Source organism: Tauraco erythrolophus, chromosome 4, assembly GCF_009769465.1.
Source record: "Tauraco erythrolophus isolate bTauEry1 chromosome 4, bTauEry1.pri, whole genome shotgun sequence".
NCBI lineage: Eukaryota > Metazoa > Chordata > Aves > Musophagiformes > Musophagidae > Tauraco > Tauraco erythrolophus.
Window position 1 is genome coordinate 10320426 of NC_141468.1, and position 19494 is coordinate 10339919.

General features: G+C 38.0%; 1 protein-coding gene across 1 annotated transcript in view; it reads left to right on the forward strand.

Moving 5' to 3' along the window:
• The window catches only part of SEMA3A (semaphorin 3A), a 169876-nt gene that overhangs the window by 66070 nt on the left and 84312 nt on the right, over positions 1 to 19494 (forward strand). The window contains exon 5 of the mRNA XM_086611182.1: positions 4099 to 4218. Within this exon, the coding sequence (XP_086467308.1) occupies positions 4099 to 4218 (120 nt within the window). The remainder of the gene's footprint in view (positions 1 to 4098; positions 4219 to 19494) is intronic.

Consider the following 19494-nt stretch of genomic DNA (forward strand, 5'->3'; position numbering starts at 1 on the left):
AATGGACACAAAGGTACTGGGGGGCTGAACTCACACGCAGACACAGTGTTTAAATTCTCTGACAATTTGTTCCTTACAGCTTCTGGTTCTGGGTTACTTCCTCTTCCTCCGGTGGATGTTTTCTCCCATCTGCCGTATTTTACCAAGAATTTACATTTCTTTTGTTGTGTCTCCTTTCCAGTGCCTTATGCTCTGAGATTATAGAATCATAGAATGGTTTGGGTTGGAAGGGACCTCAAAGATCATGTAGTTGCAACCCCCCTGCCATGGGCAGGGACATCCTCCACTACACCAGGTTGCTCAAAGCCTCATCCAACCTGGCCTTGAACGCTTCCAGGGATGGGGCATCTACAACTTCTCTGGTGCCTCACCACCCTCAGAGTGAAATTTTTTTCCTTACATCTAATCTAAATGTACTCTCTTTCAGTTTAAAGCCATTAAGATCATGCAGTAAAATGCCTCATTCTGCTGGCACAGACCTTCACACCAACAATATAGCACTGGGCCAGGGGGGACACTGCTGCCAAGTGGGACAAGCCCAGTTGGACACATCCAAGTCATTCCAGGCCTCCAGCCAAGGGGGTGGGGGAGTTGCTTTGTAGTCCAGTTGATGTAGTCACTGGTGTCGGGACCGGCAGAGACACCTGCCAGGTTTCACAGCTGGAGGTGCGGTTGTAGAGGCCTTGCACTGGGGCTGGGAACGGGGAAGCAAAGGCTGGACACGGGAGCCATCACCCAAGGCTCATGGCGTGGTAGACCCAACTCACCTCAATGCACACACACATTCCCTGGTCAGGATCTCTTCATCATACATGGGTGCTGAGATTTGGAGTCTCAGTGAGTCGTTCAAAGCTATTAAAGTTGTTATAGATTTATGAGGAACTTTTTGGTTCCCAGAGACACATAGTCTAGGAAAACTTAGCACACAAAGCAAACTCTTACTAAGTTCAGAATATCGAACACACAGGTACAACATTTCCACACATCAGGCTGTACCTGTGTGACTGTACTTGAACACAATAAGACAAAGGAAGGAATCTGATTACCGTGCCGTGAAATCAATGGGCCTGTTGCTATTGTTCCAGGGGGAATAGCACTGTCTTCCAGGCAGGGCCGAAACATCACTTTGAACTTCCTGAGTTGACAAGGGCTTAAATCAAAACTGTAACTTTACTTTGATGTAATTTATTGTGCTTTAATACCCCTCTTTATTTATTTTTTTACAATCATGTAAAATATATAAAGAAACCTAATCTGTTCGGGAGGTGTATGAGAATTTACTGAATAGACCTTAATGGTTCTTTTATGCAGCTATAAAACACAGGGAAGCTATAAGAACAGTCTCAACTGGAGTAGGAACTTTAAATGTTATATAAATTTATTTGTCATAGTCAAAGGTTTATTGCTGTAGGTATTTGCCTTCCCCATTGTTTAACTAGGTTGTGTATTTCTCAGACATCTGTGGTAAAAAACATGTTGTACAAGGAATTAAGGAGAGCTTAAAAGCAGGGATGAATAAGTCAAATCTGCTTTTGGAAATACATTAGAAGTACGGAGTAACTTTACTGATATTAACACATTTACACTACTATCAATTGTGAACACCTGAAGTGCAAATATGGCTACGATAGCGTTAATTCCTCTCCCCACCCAGGCTAGTCTGGTATAATTCAGTGAAGATGATGATAGAATTTTTCTTATTTTCCATCCATATAAATCAAAGAAGACTCTGTCTTCATCCTAAGTAGAATTTTCCATCTCACCTTTAAAGTATTAGCTATCTAATACCTTCTTGCTATCTACACCTTATTATAGATAAGCAGTTGAACAGTATTTGGTGAGTGTATATAAAGTCACAGGTGGCACGTTGCTGTAAATCAGAATAGCTCCACCAAAATCACCACAACGTGTTTGGATTCACACTGGCGGTGGATCTGGCCCATGTACTCACAGCGTTTTGCAAAGATACGTGTCCACTGGCCTCTAATATTTCATGTTCTTCAGATAAGGCAGTTTTTGGAAGCTTTAGTATAAAGTGTAGTAGTAGTAGTAGTAGACTAGAACGTCATTTTTTTAAGTCATGACACATCAAGCCAGACAAGACAAAACACAGTCCTACTGAAACAGTCTTGTGATTGAATTTGGCCAGATACAACTCTTAAGTGAGAAAATTCGGAGGTATTTAATAATGCACAAATCACTGGTCAGTTTTAAGTTATGTAGAGTCAAAGTAAGTCAGATGCTCCATTTGAAACATAGAATATCACAGTTGAAGAGAGAATCTATTTCAATTTTGTTCATTTTTAATGTTACATGAATTTGTGGTATTTGCCCATTTTTATTCTTGCAGGCATTGAATTATTAACACACTTTCACAGTTTTTCCGTATTTATTTTATTAAAAGGAACAAAAGACAACAGAATTAAGAACACTATCAAAACATACATTGTAATTTTGATGATTTATGCCAGGTATTTGCTTAGTACTCTACCACTGTGACAGTGGAAAGCAGTCTGTGGATACATATACATATAATAAATGTATGTTCATTTTTATACATGTGTGGGAGGAAGAATTTGTATGCACTAGAAATTGTGTGTGTTTTTATTAGGAAAGGTCAGAATGGAAAGAATTAAGAGAGACCCTTGGTAACATCCATCTCTATTTCTTTCAATTTCCTGTTGGATTACCTTAACTATCTCTATGTTTTCTCTTCCATCTCAGTTGGAAAGATAACTTATCAGCAGTAAGCCAAGGACATAGTAAGGTTCTGTGTGCTTTTCTCTGGGTGCTCTTTTTAATACATTGCCATTATCTATTACGCAAATAAACAACAAAATTGTAATATCTGTGTTGTTTCAGTACAGTTCTTTGTGTAAGGCAGGGAATCAGTATTTTGTCTGTGGAAGTTCATTGCTTTTCCCTGTGGTAGCCTAAGGCATGCCTCAAATTGCACATGCATTTTCCTGGCAGAGCCATTGTTTTGTGTTTGAGAGTATCTGGTTTAATTAGCAAGCAAGTTACAGAGACGGATGGTGCCAGTCAATGAGATTTCTGTGGAGGCTGTGTTTCCCTGGTCCACTTGGAGAGGTACGGTTGAGTGCTGTACCAAAAAAAGTCATCAAATGTGCATAGAAAAGTTTCCTTCATTTTTAACACCAGCATTACTGGAAATAGTTATTTTATTTCAATGTTCTTATTTTTCTCCTATTAGAAACCCATTATTTGTAATTGTGTCAGTAGACTGATTCACAGGCATTGACATAATTCTTTTCCTTGTTAGACCTGATTGAAATAAAAATATTAAATAAACAGAAAAAGTCGACATCTTAACTGTCAGGTTAGACATTTCGATTTTAATAACATTAGGCATTACTAATGGCATTTTTGTTAATAGATAACATATAACATTTGTACTAGGGGCTGTTAGTGTTGCTATTAAGTGTTTAATTGCTGAGAACTAGAATTACTCATCATGGATAATTTGCTTAGGTGGAAAATGTAAAGTCCAAGTCTTGCAAATCTTATATTCTAGAGGCTGCAATAACCACATTAAAGTTTAGCATATGTATTCATCTTTGGAAAACTGGCCCCTAAACACAGACGATAGGGTTGAGGCAACATTCATATTATTGTTAGAAATGTTATAGCAATGATTTGTTTTTCATCAACTCCTTCCATCTGGCCCATCTTTCTTCTAATTGTTACTTAATTGAATACAAGCAAACAGTTGGTCCATTTTTCTTCATTATTTCATTCTGACACATTTCTATAAATAGGTTTTGTCTTACAAACATGGCAATAGCATAAATTACAAAGATGAAGCGTGTCTGAAGCAAAAATTAGGATTTTTTTTGTGTGTAATCTTTTCTTCAGGGGCGGATGCTTTATTAAATGACAACCAAATATATTTGAATGAGAACCTAAATCAACCTATTTATTAAATCCTTAGCAATAAATAAGCTTATAAACAGTGCGAAATGATCACACTTTTGAAATCTGTTCATTCAGCCATATATCCCCAACACAGAAGAACTCTCATTAGTCATAATCACTGAATTAACTTTATGGGTACTTCCCCCCTCCTTTTCTTTGCAGAGAGAATGTGCTAATTTCATCAAGGTGCTTAAGGCTTACAACCAAACCCACTTGTACGCCTGCGGAACAGGGGCTTTTCATCCAGTCTGCACCTATATTGAAGTTGGAAGCCATCCTGAGGTAAACTATCTTAAACCAATATTTTTCTTTTTCATTTTTTTAATCTTTATTGGTGTTCAGCCACGATCTCTTCCTGCCAAAATACGTTCTCACTGGTTTCTGTGGCTCGGTGAGTGGATCTGGTAGGACCTGCTCCTGAGTCAGGTGTTGACGTGCTGATTGATAAATCACAGCAGAATCTGTACTTTTCTCCCTTACACAGTATCTTTTCCCCCAGGGGCTTAAATAAATATGAATAAGCCCATTCTGTCTGGTTCATAAAATTAAAAGCACTCTCTTTTTTCGTTCAGGATGGATACCAGCTATAAGAAGGGTTGTTCAGCCTGTGTGTTTATTCTGGGGCCAGCTCTGTCCTTTAGTCTCCTACCAGTCAGCACAGTCTGACACGAGGACAGCTTTCTCCCAACTGGGAATTAAAGCAGTGTCACACATTCATAAATCCCACTCCTCAGATTTGTCTTTACACACTGACAGTTTTTCGTATGTGACCTAGACTTTGTTTCTTTACTTTTTAGTGAAAAATCAATAATTTTTTCCTCTCTCTTCTCCCCCATTTTTTTTAATCTATAGTTTACTGACTTTTGCTTAGTGCTGCAGAAAGCTTGCAGTAGCTCTGGTACTGTTTTGTCAGAGATTGTCATAACTAAATAGATAAGCGTGATCTTCCCTGATGAAAAACAGTATCACTCACAGAAAGCAATGGGACAATGCTGGTTTTCCTGGCTGAACATTTAACTCCATTTCAATCTTTTTTTCTCTCCAGAAAAGCCAATCTTTCATTTTCCTGTTAAAATGAGTATGTAATATAAATTAGTTCCCTTTACTTCGTTTTCAGTGTGGCTTGCCTGAGCATTGCTCCATGGGCTGTTTCAGTTTAGCAACCAGGCTCTTGATGTGTTTTCAGCAGTCACTTACTTAATTTATAGGTATGTTTTACTTGTGAATCCATGGTTGTGTTATTGCAGCTTCTGTGATCTCCGAAGAACAGCTCTTTCGAGTTACCTTCTGGTTTTGCAATTCAGGTTTGCAGATTTCCCTGAAAATAAAGACATCATTGTTAAATGAATGAGGACTCAAGTTTTTAAAAATTAGATTTTCTTCTTGTCAAAAAATTAACAGACACTTGGAGTGTTGAGTTTATAGTCTGGGAACCATTTTGCCCCATAAAAAAGTCCTTTGATATTTGAAACGTGAGTCTTTAAAATCTTCTAAGTATAAGGTTTTGAAGGGATAAAGGAGCTGCAAAGTAGAAGGGTTTTTTTCATATTCTTTAATGCTTTATTCCAGAATGCATTCTTGGCAATTAGTGATTGTCTCTTGACCACACACAGTATGTCATTGCTTACTGCATTAAACAGATTCTCTGCTTCCTGAGATCCATTTGGGAATTGGTAGACGTATTAATTAACTCCAGTTCCGTAAGATGTGTGTCAATCAATTCTTGGCTATCTGCCAAGTGAATCTATCTGCAGAGAGATAGCTGGTATGAGGTCATTTACTTCTACATTTGGCTGTTTTATGGCTGTACCATAAAACTAACACACACTTTATCAAGGATTTATAGAAAGGATGATCAGAGATGAGAGGCCAGATCCAACCTTGGTTTAACATTCTGGATTTTTAAAGACTTGAGTCAATGATGTGTTTGGCCCTGGAGTTGAAAGAGGATGTTTGGTTTAGCTTCTTTTTAGCCATTCCTAACTATCAACAACATCTAAATTGGTACTTTTTTAATCATTTATGTGGTAAGTTTGTTAGTCTCCCGTGCTTGAATCATTCTCATGACCTTTGGTTTCATCTTTGCAAACCAGGGAAGTCAGGAGTATGTTTATCTGAACTGCCTCGGATGCTGTTAGCTTTTGGTTTCCTTTTCTTACATAACCTATGAGTGAAATCATCTTCACCTGTCTCTCCAGTGGCACAAGTTTCTGTATCCTCTGGACCCTTGTGCAGGAGAGATCACTGCCCTCTCAGCCCAGGTCTGCCTATGGAGAGAGAAAGTGGGGCAAACAGGAGGCAGAAGTACCCGCATCTCCTGAGGCTTTGACAAAACCTGACGGTCAGCCTGGGTCCTGTCCCTCACAAAGGAGAAAACCGAATAAATGAATTTATTAGGTTTGCAATTAAAAATAATCTGGCTTGTTTCTGTCTCTCAGCTAGAGTCTGCTCCTCCTTTTCCTATACCACCTAGCCAGGAATTTCAAATGTGCATCTCGTCCTGGAGCTGGGGAAGAGAAGGGTGCTTGATTGACAGTAGCTATTAGAGACACCAGGGATGGAGGGGGATACGATATTAACCCCCGCACCCCTGCACGCTACATCTGTGAGAGCCAGATGGTTTCTGTTGTCATGTCAGACAGCAGCACTGGACGTGTCAAAGGGCCACTGCTTCTGTATCATGTAGAGTTTATACCTCCCTAGCATACTAAAAAAGGTAAAAAGTATAACTGAAGGCATGTGGTTGATTTTGAGTTAAAAAGTTGCCATCTAAAACATTTCCTGAAGATTAATTTTCTGCCACACTTGTGGAAAATTAACTGACTTCACCATCTGCTTATTTATTTTTCAAGCACTTAGAGAGGTAAATGTGAACTGATTAGGGGAACGTACCTACTGTCTAATAAGATTGCTTGTCTATGTGAGCTCTGAATATAACCCACCTGCCTGAGTCCGGTGGAGGGGAGGAAATTAGTGCGTGCCAAACAGAAGAGGATGGAGAAGTGAAATTTAGAGACAAGAGTGGCAAGTGATAGAGGAGACACTGGAAGCAATTGGAGCAGGCTATGGGAGGCTGGAACATGGTACAATTTTTATGATCAGGGAAAGAAATCAATTACTTTGTGTAGCAGTCGTAAAGTAAGGGAAATATGAATTGTTCTATCGTTTGAATATCTCTTTGATATGAAGCACCGTATCACAGCCCCATTTCATACTTGAAGAAAACCCTTTCTAGTGATAAAGCTAGGCAGATCTAATTGAGTCTGATGAAGTCAGTGTCAGAAATAATAATAAAAAGGTAAAAGGATAGGAACAGCATGCTGTGCATCTGATTAAAAATGATCTGCGCAAATGTATACAAGCTAATATGTTGTGAATTACACCGCAGTCTAAGGAGTAAAGCAGACTAATCTTCACTTAAATCCATTCCAGATGTGTAAGTGAATAACCACAGTATTTAGAGAGAAGAATAAAGTTAATGTTTGAATAGACTTCAAGCACGTAACCCATCAGTAAGCAGGAAAGAACATATTTAGAGAGAATGTAGCATATGTATATGCAGAAAATACCTGAGGAGAGCCTAATTTAAAGCTTGAGAGGCTATATTTGTACTTTCACTGAATAGGACAAACCGGGTCATATGCAGACATCTATATTGTACATGCCTTAGTTTAGATGAGATGACCTAACACAGACACCTACACCAGCTTCAGGGATCCGGGGTTAGGCAACATGTGGCATTCACTCTGTGTAACGCAATATAATACAAGAAAGCAATTACCAAACAAAACAAAAAAGTAATTAGTAAAGCTATGTTCTGCTCCCACTGACTTCTGAGGAAACAGGATGGGATGTGTAGGAATGTTGTACTGAACGGTTGCAAAATTACACAAGTCAGATCTGCGCTTGAAAGGAACAAATCCGACTGCAGGGAGACACAGAGGTGCATTAAACCCACTAGAAAATCACAACAGGATGCAGAATGCACCTGCCTGTGCATGCCTGAGCAGGGGAAGGAGCCCTGCTCCCTTCCCCAGGGCTCCCTTTGGGGCAGTTAGTGTGAAGCAGCAGGGAACAGTCCTGTTCAGGAAAGAACAGGATTTTCCGTTTACTTAACCCTTACATACAGGTGGAGGTAGAGAGAATGCCCTACAGAACCATTTTTTTAAACACTCAGGCATTACAAGAGCTGTACAACGTTGTTTGCCAGATCCTCAGCAGGAATACATTAGGGTTTCTTCAACAGAGGTAAATCAATAGACTCTGTCTGAAGAACTAACCCAGCTTCTTTTATTGTCTCCTAATTCCGAATTTCTTGTCCTTGTCTGACAGATTAAAACACATTTTTAACTGGATGAACTTAAAAGATCTGGGATAACTTTACTTGCAGGTTATTTCTCATTCTTAATCAATAAAGAAGCTCTAAATTTAGTTCAGATTTATGATGTACATAAAACATTAAGTTATTGCATATGAAGTTATATAACGCTACCACCTGTAACATATTTGCTTTTTCCGGACTCTGTGTATTTTAAAAATCTTTGGTTGAACTCATAAAATTTTGCTGAATTATACTTTCCACGTTTTTTTATCCCTTCTGTACTTCACATTAGAAGAGGTCTAGAGTGCATTTTCTAAGTAATGGACATCCTGTTCTGATATATTTATGCATCTGTCCTTTTTGTCTGTCTGTATATATTTATGTATATATTATATATAGGTATATAGTGATGGAAGAGCAGTTTTTTTCCGAAGAGAATGACTTTGAGGGAACACATTGCTTAAAGAACCGGTGCTACTGCTGGTAGAAAACATGTTGTGTTTCATTATCTAATATAAAATTCAGGGTGAAACATTGACTTCAATAGTAGCAGATGTGGCATAAATTGGCCTAAATTCACTGAAGACAGCAGAGCTGTGTCAGTTTACATCAGTTAAGATTTTGACTTGTGGTTTTTAAGTGAAACGTTTGAGCAAATGATTTTTTAAGCTAAGAATCACCTCAGGCTAATTTGCTTTCCTTCTAATTAATTATACCTTTTTATGGCATTTATGTGCTTACCAAATATATAGAGAAAATGTGAAGGAAAAGGATACTGTTAAAGGATTATCTTCATTTGTGATATAACAATTTGTGTGATAGCACTATTATTTCTGACAAACCGTTTGCAATCATCATTATACTCAGAGAACTAGTTTACAGATTATAACAGCCTATTTTAGTTCAGAGATGCTTTAACCTTTCAAACCACTCGATATCCTGTTACCATAGTACATGGAAATAAAACTGAAGAGCCAGATCTCTAGTTTATGTACAGCATAAGTACCTTTTAGAGCACTTCTTTCAATTGCCTGGGTAGTTTTGCCGTAGGAGAAAGTAGAAAACATCTCTTAGATGCTTAAAGACTGATCTACTTTACCTTGTTTCCTGGAAAGCAGAATGATGATTTCTGCTAGATTGGGAAATCCCAGGTACTGGACTTTTTTGCTGTGCTGATGTTCTTGTCTAGGGACGATGCCAGGTAACAGGGTGGTCAGTGTTAGGCACACATCTGTCTGGGCATCTCACAGGGTCAGTGGCCAAAATTACAAAATAAAGGGGCTTGATTGCTCTGGAGGCTGCTGGGTCTGCAAACCATCACTTCTGCTGCTCCACATGATATCGATTTCCAGTCCCTTACGCTACTCTGTGTGAAAACTCTTCGCATAAAATCAGGCCTTTCACACATGTACAATTTACCTCCACTTGTTAAAAAGAATAAATCTTGGCATAGCTAGAACCTTCCTAGGATTTTGGAAGTATATAGTTTTATATACATTTATATGTAGCTATATATAGCATATAATTCTTTTTTTTTCCAAGACATAATTCACTGTATTATTGGTCGGGAAGGGATATTCTATGGGAACTTTCCAACGACCCAAAGACAATATTTACGAGAGGAGTACAGGAAAGGGACAGAGACCACGACTGTCCTTTCTCATCAGACAACCTAAGCGAGTCATTTGTTCTGGTAAGATCTGACAAATGTTTCTGTAAGGAAACCAGGATGTGTTGGTGGAAGCTCTATGCATTTTTAAGCACCATCATGGAGAAGCATGTATTTCTTACAGGCTGAGTGCTATGTCCCAAATGACACCTCTTGTTATGTGGCATTATCTTGTGATAAAGTTACAGAAGTAGAAGGACACCATAAAGAGGTAACTTGATTCCCATTTAAAAGACTTTTTGAAAAACTCCATAAACCCCTTTGTAAACAAATATGAATCAGGTTCATGGTTAAATGTCGTTATTTATGAGGGCCTGCCTTTGAATACACTGCAGATCTCCTTTGACTTTAGCTGTATTTTGAACACTTGTTTGCTAAAAGAGAATTTGAACCAGGACAACTCAGATTTTTCAAAACTTCATCCTGTCATCCCCAAACAAAATATAATTCCAATAAAAAATTATTTCCAGGGCAGATCCTTTAAAGTAGGACTATTAGGCTTTATGTGATAATTTAGCTGTCAGAATAGTTTAACCTATGAGGTAAACTTCTCACAACTGAATAGCATACATGGCAGCAATGACTGACATCGTTCCTACCCCTTACTGTTGGGAAAGACGATACATCTACTACAGATATTTCATCCTCAGCAAAGTGAGGTACTGAAGAAAAAAAATTTGAAAGAATATTTTTACCTAGTATCTTATTTTAACAAGAGAAGAATCGATTTCCTAATACAAATTATAATACATACAAAACTTTTGATGTAAACAACACAGTTAAAAGTATAATACTTTAAATTTGCAGCTGATGTTCAGTATCCTGACATATTTAATTAAGACAGATGTGCCTTTATGACAGCTGAATATTTGACAACTCACTCATCCATTTGATCTTCCGTTTACCAAGGTAAAGGTATGTAAAGGGTGACTGTCATGAGGATGGAGCCAGGCTCTTCTCACTGGCATCCAATGATAGGACAAGGGGAAATGGATATAAGCTGGAACATAGGAGGTTCCGCTTAAACATGAGGAAGAACTTCTTCCCAGTAAGGGTAACAGAACACTGGAGCAGGCTGCCCAGAGAGGTTGTGGAGTCTCCTTCTCTGGAGATGTTCAAAACCCGCCTGGACGCGTTCTTGTGTGATCTGATCTAGGTGGTCCTGCTCCAGCAGGGGGATTGGACTAGATGATCCTTTGAGGTCCCTTCCAATCCCTAACATTCTGTGATTCTCTGATTCTGTGATTTGTAAGAATAGGACTATTCCAGGTCACATGCATGCAAAGGATCTGGCTCAGTATCTTAAAATTCAGATGCAGCACAAATAACATTTTTGGCAGAATGTATTTAGTAAAAGGGTCATGCTTAAATCATTGACAGGAAATGTGAACATCGTAGGTTTTCAGCTGTCATTTAGTGCATTCAGTCTTGTCCTCGCATATTTCATAATTACACCTAAGCAATTTGGAATCTATTTATGTCTAAAGTGACAGAAAGTCGGTAATTATGTCTGAGGTTCACTCTGAGATTTACAAGTTGAACATTTATGTGCAGGAAATGAAATCAAGTTTTAAACTATCACAAGTCAAAACAGTGCGGTTGTCTATTTTGTTTCCTCACCTTTATTTCTCAGTCTACAGGCTTAAATGGTTTAGGCAAAATGGAAGCACGTTTCTTTAGTAAGTCAGTAAGAGGAGAAGTATAAGATATGATGAGAAGCAGAACAAAGACATGGAATTTACAACCGCAGGGGCCATTTGTTGCACAGCAGAGACCACTAATGAAACCCCTATTATTATTCAAGTCTGATCAGTTCAGCTATTCAGCAACCAACTTTTGTTTAGGACTTGATAAATATATCCAAATTGCTACGGCAGACCTCCTGGTTTATTCTTAAGTGAAAAAAAAAAAAAAAAAAAAAAAAGGAACTCCAGAACTATATTACTTTAATATTACTTTTTACATATGTTTTAAAGTAAATGTAAATGAAAGTCACTTGAAAGTCACTCTGCAGGTGGTGTTCCAGCATGCTAGAGCTTGGTTTTAATTGAAAACTTCCCCGAGATGAGAGAGAAGCGGTTAGGATATGGTGGGTAGAGAGCCTTGGTGTTTCCGTGGATCTGAATGATCACTAGAGATATGCAATGACACAAAATGAAGTTCGATAGTAGCAAGTTCCTGCATGTTCTTCTCCACTGTTGAAAAAAACAACTCACATAAAGTAACAGAATTATTTTATTTTCTCAGTCCAAAAAGAGTGAACGATAGCATCAAATTTGAACTCCCTACCTCCTAATGAGAGGAATCTATGCGCTAGCACGTTTCCACTGAGATAACTGAGAAGACCATTGTTCCCTCACCGTACATGGCTTTCGCCTTCTGTGGCTGAGAAATGCTGGTTGATTGCAGTGGAGAACTGTATACAGTATGCCACAGCTGAATGACTTCCATGAATAAGAAACTAAAGCCAGTCGACATATTCATTAGGTTCAAAGAAATGAGTCTCAGAACTGTGGGAAAACTTTTGTTTATGCTGCTGGAGAGGAGAAAGAAAAGAGTGAGTAAGAAAGAGACCTCCATGGAAGTAAATTCGCAGAGTGTAGTGTGCACATGTGCACATGCAGGACCGTTGAGTGGATTTTCCCTTATACCACATGCAGTATCTTCCTTTGTGAGTCCATGTCTTAAAACTATGGGTAACTTGGAATATGCTCAGATAATGAGTGATTCAAGTTAAAGACACTCTTAGGATCTGGGTTTAATTTCTTTTTTTAAAATGTGGCGTGTTTTTTTCTAGTACCAGTTGTCTTCAGTGAAGTTCTCTATGAGTTATACTGGTGTAACTAAAACTGAGGTTCACTGTCCACGTATATAGTCACAGAAAAAAAAACTATTAATTTCTAGCATTGTTAGAGTGATGACTCAGAGCTTTGTGACTGCTTTAAGAAAATTAATTTTAGTGATGGCTACCAGAGGAGCTGAAAACACCCACTGTTTGCATTTGAATGTTCATTATTTCTCTTATCAATTAAAGGACATTAGGATGAATTATTTATTTCCACAATAGAAATATTCTCACATCATTACCTTACTTTACCATGAGATGATACAGTTTTCCTAAGTTATTGCAGACTTAGATTGCATTTTGAAGAGAGATAGCAATCATATTAAGACATTGATCCAATTTTCTGGGTGGGAATATTATGTTCGTTCATGAACAGAGCCCGTAATGTATCTAGTAGCACAGAAGTTCAGTATTTGCCTCTTTTTAGAGTAACAATTGAAAACATTAACCCAACTTCACAGTCTTGTAACATATGCAAAATTTCATCCACACACCTCCCGAAACAAAAGCCAAGTATGGCTGAGTCCTTTGATCTCTCAACCAACATGGGGGAGAAAAAAACCCAAAACAACAAACCACCATCTGTTGAGAAGCCAATGTAATAAAAATAGTGGAAAGCCAGCCTATAGTATAGACTGACTTAATTGAGGAAATGACTTATAAATAGAATTATTTCTTGATTTAGAGGCGCAGGAGGAAGCCAAACTGAAAGAAGGAGTTACTGAACACAGATTTGGATAGATCAGCATCAAAGCGACACTGTTCATTGTGAGATCCACGTCACAAGAGTCCGGTTGACAGGGGCTGACCTCATGAAGAAGAATCACATCTTAAGTGTGATTTCTGCAGCTGAAGGAAGTGACTGCATTGTGTTTGTAGCTCAGTACAAACATCTTGTCAAATAGGCTTTAAACAACCAAGGTCACCACGCAGCAGGTTTTAGCTGTGGGCGTTGCTCCACATATAGCCCACGGGGCTGTGAAGTGCAGAACAGCAAACCAACCAGAGTTATATTAAATATTCAGACATGAGGACCTAACCAAGAGCCTATTGATGTTAACCAACTTCACTGGACTTTGGAATTTTATGAGAGCTGATGTGTTGTGAAGTGCCTTTCAGGCCTGATTTTTAAAGGCTGTAGGGTATATTTAACTCTGAGTCTGAAAACACTGCCTATTTCCATACTTTCAGATCAACCTAATATTTCTCATTTTTACATGTTCACAGTATGTGAGCTTAATGGTACATCAACATGGTGACTGGCCTGTGGTTCGTCCCAGGAAGGGACCTAGAGAGGCTGTGTACATCCATGGAGCAGGCTGCTCAGCAATGATGGAGAGGCTCATGCCTGAGCTTCTCCCCAAAACCTTCTTCTGATGCTGCTTCTGGCCAGAAGAGTCTCTCTCATTCAGCATTCCCAGAAAAGGGGCATTTCCCCAAAGGAAAGATGAGAACACTCATGGGTTTAAAAGCAATCTTTCAAACAGATTCAGGGAAGAAAAAAGTCAGTTTCCACAATGGGAGGCCTCCTTGGTGTGCTTCCAAGCTCCTTATACATCCCTTTCTTTCATCAACAGCTGCATTTGGCATGACAAAACTGGCTTCTCCACAATGATTAAATCTTATTTCTCCTTTGATAAAAAGCAGAGCAACTGCAGGTGAAGCCACCATTTCTGTGAGTAAACAGCAATACATGGGTATTTCCAGTGGCTGCCTGGTGGATCAGGAAATAATTGTTCTCTTGCTATCTTGACCATCACCATTTTTATGTACAGATTCATATATATGTGAAAAAGGTTTCATAATACTTTCCAGATGCCTTCTTGCCTTTACAAGGTTTTGAATCTAAGTTTCTTCTCTGCCCTATGTTAAACAAAGAGCATCTCAAATTTGATACTATCTAAGTATGGTCAAATCATAGAAAATAATGCTAAATATCAATGCTTTGGTTAGTAATTAGCACTTTGCTTCTTAAAGAGGTGATTAACTGAACCACAGAAGCAAGCAAATAAGAATTAATCTCGTATGTGCCATACACACAGAAAAGATGGCTGCAAGAGGAAAGACCTCTGCTAAACAAGAGCAGATGCAGTTTAACTACTGTGTTACTTTCTAAATGCGGCTAAATACCTTTACAAAGGATAAAGAAAATGTTTTTTGTCAGTATACAACCTTTCATCTTTTTGCATCATGTTTTATTGGCATGAGATGACACAGATAGATTAACAATCAGGTATTTCAAGATCTTAAAAGTCTGACAGGAGAGAAAATCCTTCATCCTTCTTTAAACAATACTTTTATGTGAATATGAGACCCAGTGCAGCAATGCATGCTTGATTGCTGCAATAATATCTGTCAGCAGGAAGAAAATCCAGTTTCAGGAATGGGTCGAGGCTCAGACAGAGATGGTATTTTGTGCAGGGAAGGAATACGGGACTGAGCATGAAATTATGTAAAATAACTGACATGAAAGCAATGCATGGGCATAAGTAATTTTCTTCCTCATACATTAGCCCATATATTTTTTACCATGAAGAGTTAATCAATTTACTGCTGAAAGACTGTAGGAGGTTAAGAACAGTACTGAAAAAGTCAGTGTTTTAAATATTTTTGCTTGTCCCATATGCCTACCGCTTGTGCAATGCTGGAAATTAGACCAAGTGATCACAGCAACTTTTTCTGTCCTAAAAATCTAAGAATACAACCACTTGAAGTCAGTTAGGAAAAAAAAATTACAATATTTACTCTTCCATTCATTCTCAGTTCTAGCTTACATAGCTTACAACAACTTGCTTTCTGTTTGTGGCACTCAGTAGGTCTGTTTAGAAATGTGCTGGCTCCTCTTTAAGCTCCTGAGCATAAACCATAATACGGATTCTCTGAATCTTTCCTCAGATACCATTCCTGTGAGGGAAATGTACTGTACCCTTCTGTTCCTTCCTTCACCTCTCCCTCGTTTATGTAAGGCGAATAATTTAGTAACTATGACCTGACTCAGATGAAATACATGCCTCTGACTTACTCATACCTCTGTGGACTTTGAGTAAATTAGTTATTTCCTAAGTAACTCATTTCATTGGAAAAGAGTGAGTAACTTTCCGCCATTACTTGGGAACTGAAGAAAAGACGACCTAATACCTTTTTTTCTTTCTTTTCAGCTTCTGTATTATTTGCTGTAGCAAATTCACATATGGTTATTTTTATTTATTCCCAGAAGGAAACTTTGTTTTTAAAAATGTGGTTTTTCTTTAGCTCAGTGAGTCAGAAAAGAATGTGAGAAACACATTTGATGAAAAACTAGTCACCACTGGAAAACTTAGATAAAAAGAGGTATTATGCGCAATAAATAAATGTATCATAAAGAATTCAAGCCTATTAGAATTGGTGGTAACTTGCTGTGTCATCTAATCTGTTCTAATTTGTGTGCATCTGCAGTCATCTACAAGTCTGGACTGTCTTCTCACCTGTGGTGATATATATCACAACTAGTGATTCTTGCAGTGCTGCATTAATTTGCATTTTAATTCTTTCATTTTCCGATATTTCACAGCTAATCATAATTATTTACATAGTCCAGCCCTAAGCAACTCTCTCCCTATGTAGTGTATGTACCCCATAGTTTCAGAAAAGCTGTTATATAACTTTTCTCTTGTATGATTGCATAAAAAAAATTTAAAAATGCTACCTGATTTATGAAAATCTATGGATTCCTTTGAGTTGCAACATGGTCACACTCTAGGAGATATGCTAATAAATACTCGTGAGTACCTAATCAGATGAGAACACAATACTCTCCATTAATGAAATATGATCCATAATGAATCTTGCATGGGAGTGCTAATAACTACCTTTAGGGTAAAGTGCTCAGATGTCACAGTATAACAATATCTGTCTTAGATGTGTATCATTACAGCAAAGTAATTAAAGGTTACTTAGCTGTTAAATGGTTACCTTGGAGGAATCCTTCAATAATGTGGCTTCAAACATGCCTTCACAATGAAATTAATTAAGCAAATTAAATATCAGCCTTGTAGTAATCTATTTTATGTGCAGAATATTGGCATATAAACGTATAATACAATTGGTGACAGAAAGCTGAGGACTTGAAAACAATCTTGATGGTTTGTATAGGTAAAAAAATGCTTATGCTATTGGCTTAAAAAGAACAGATTGAAAATCACTGAAGAGAAATGGAACGTCAAAATTATCATGGTCACGTTCCGTGTGCTTCGTGAGTGCAAAGCTGGAGGAGCACCGCTTGGGACCAGAAAAGTATTAAAATTCACTCGACCCATTTCACACTTCTGCGCTACATGGAGTTAAAAGCCTTGTAGTGAGTAACTAGAGGTTTGCTAACAGCTCAGTCTGACTCATCACAAGGATGCTTTCAGGGATTACTAGCCTGCTGCCTTCTGTATTTAATATAAACCACATCAGGAAAGTTGAGCAACCAGCTTGTTCTGGATATAAACATTTCTCATCGCCCGTTCAAGTGGCAATATGACATGGGCAACACCAGTGACAGAGTGGAGCACTACAGAAATGAGAGAAAATTACTTTTTCCCCATAATTTTCATGATGGATTGAAATCTAATTTCATAGATTTTGACTTCAAAAGGAATTTCCTAGCATTATGCAAACTGGCAGTGATAAATACACAGTATATTCTGCGTTCTTCTTTGTTTAAAGAAAAACAGCCCACTAGATAAATAGATCATTCATCTGAGACTTTTTCATATGTAAGCAAGAAGGTGTAAAGTTCAGATCTCCGCTGTCCTCCTGAAGCATTGGCCTTGCTCCAGGCAACGACATTATTCACATACCTTAAGTTTACCCTTATTTAAATGTTTTGCCTGATCATGTCTTTTGACAAAACGGGGAGAAAAAGTAAATCTGTCTCATGCTGCAGAAATCTTTGCTCACAACACAGATAGGAAAGTATTGGCAGAAGAAAAGGAAAGATGAAGAATTCTTGATAGAAATCTGCCTTTTTCATGCTGTGATATGTGTTTTTATGCCAGTGAGATAATTAGCAGTGGCAGCACCATCTTATCGGTGATATGCAAAGCTGCTGCACATTTTGGTTGAGGATGAAACCAATGTTTTGGGTTCTTCTTCTCCAGTCCTCAGGCTTCTGCTGAGGCCAAGTGGTTTGACATTGATTGGTTTTCCTTCTGCAATTCAGACTTCTTGAAAGATGCAGCTTCAGTCATTGTCATGTGAAAATGATGCCATGTCTCCAGGCCAAAAAAATCCCCAGACAAGCTAAATAACAGTGATGGAGCTATCTGTCCACTGAAGAATCTTTAGATGCCCTTCAAAGACCCTCTACACATGTAAAGGCCAAGTCTACACAAAGTTATAACATGTAAGTGTAAAAAAAAAGAAAAAAATCTTAACACTGAGATTCTCAAAGAATTGTTCAGTTTTCTGTGGTGCAGCTTCTCAGATAATACAGATTTTTACTTCTTGGACGCAGTAAAAGCACATATACTGATTGATCCAGCCTGACTCCAGATCTGGAAACGGCTTTTAAAGCGGAATTAGAAAAAAAAAAAAAGAAAACCAAGCCACAATCTAAGAGAGGAAGACTCTCGTCCAATAAGTTCTTTTGTCCTGAGGTATGATTTATTTTTTTAAATTATGAACCAGTAAACGTGTAATCAGAAAACAAATGGCATTGATTACTTTTTCAAAGCAGTAACTCTCTGATCATTTCATCCTATACTTCCAGGTTGTTTGAAGTATGGAACCAACATGAAACCTGAAAGTGTTTTGCCATTTGTATAAATCAACGTTACTTTCTGTAGCTAACATTTATTTACAAGCTTGCAAAGGGTTTCATAAGGGATATGAGTGCACCTACAATACAAACCATGTGTCAAACAGCGGAAAACTGCAGAGCAATAGCGCTGTTGTTTTTTCCCTTTACTCGATCCAAGTTTCATTTTCTGTTTGGCTAAGCATCAGTGATCATGAAGGTGGTATATCAACAATAGTCATGGTGGTGTATTCAATTTAATTTTAGTTGGTTGAGGCGCTTAACTTAATTTACTTTTTCTGAATAACAATTTATTTTATTCTGTTTTAACAAACCTTTCTGTTTATGCATTTCATCATCTTTTGTTATAAGAAACAGGGATCTGGTTTCATTACTCAAGTGTGGGAGTAATGAAAGGATAAGTCTTCATCAGCCTACTGCTGCTATACCTAGAGTCTTTTCCGGGAATACTTACTGAAGAACAAATCCCTTGAAGTTAGTAGAGTTTAGTCTAGATCATGAATTTCGATTCCCAACTTAAAAAGCTGTGAAACTCATACTAACTTTAGGACATGGAAAGATTGGGCGTCATTTAACGTGGAACAATGCCACAAAGATTCTTCCAACAGGCATAATATAATAATAAATGGTTCAGACACAAGTACAAGATTTGTGTATTCTCTTAAAGATTGATGGGAATAAATAGAACAGTAATAGGGAAAGTTGACTTTGTTTAACCTCAATCAAGGAAAGGAGCCAAAAAAGGAGAGTTTGGACAAGGCAGTGGAAGTTCTGATGGTGGAAGAGCTCCCTGCATGACTTAAGCCTTGTCCATGAGCAAACTTGTGAATGTCTTGCTAAAGTAGTGCAAATCCCTGCACAGGAATTCTCATTTCAGTTAAAGTAATATTTCAGGTCTGGTTTTAGCTGCCTGAAAGTAACTGAAAATAAGCTGCTCTTAA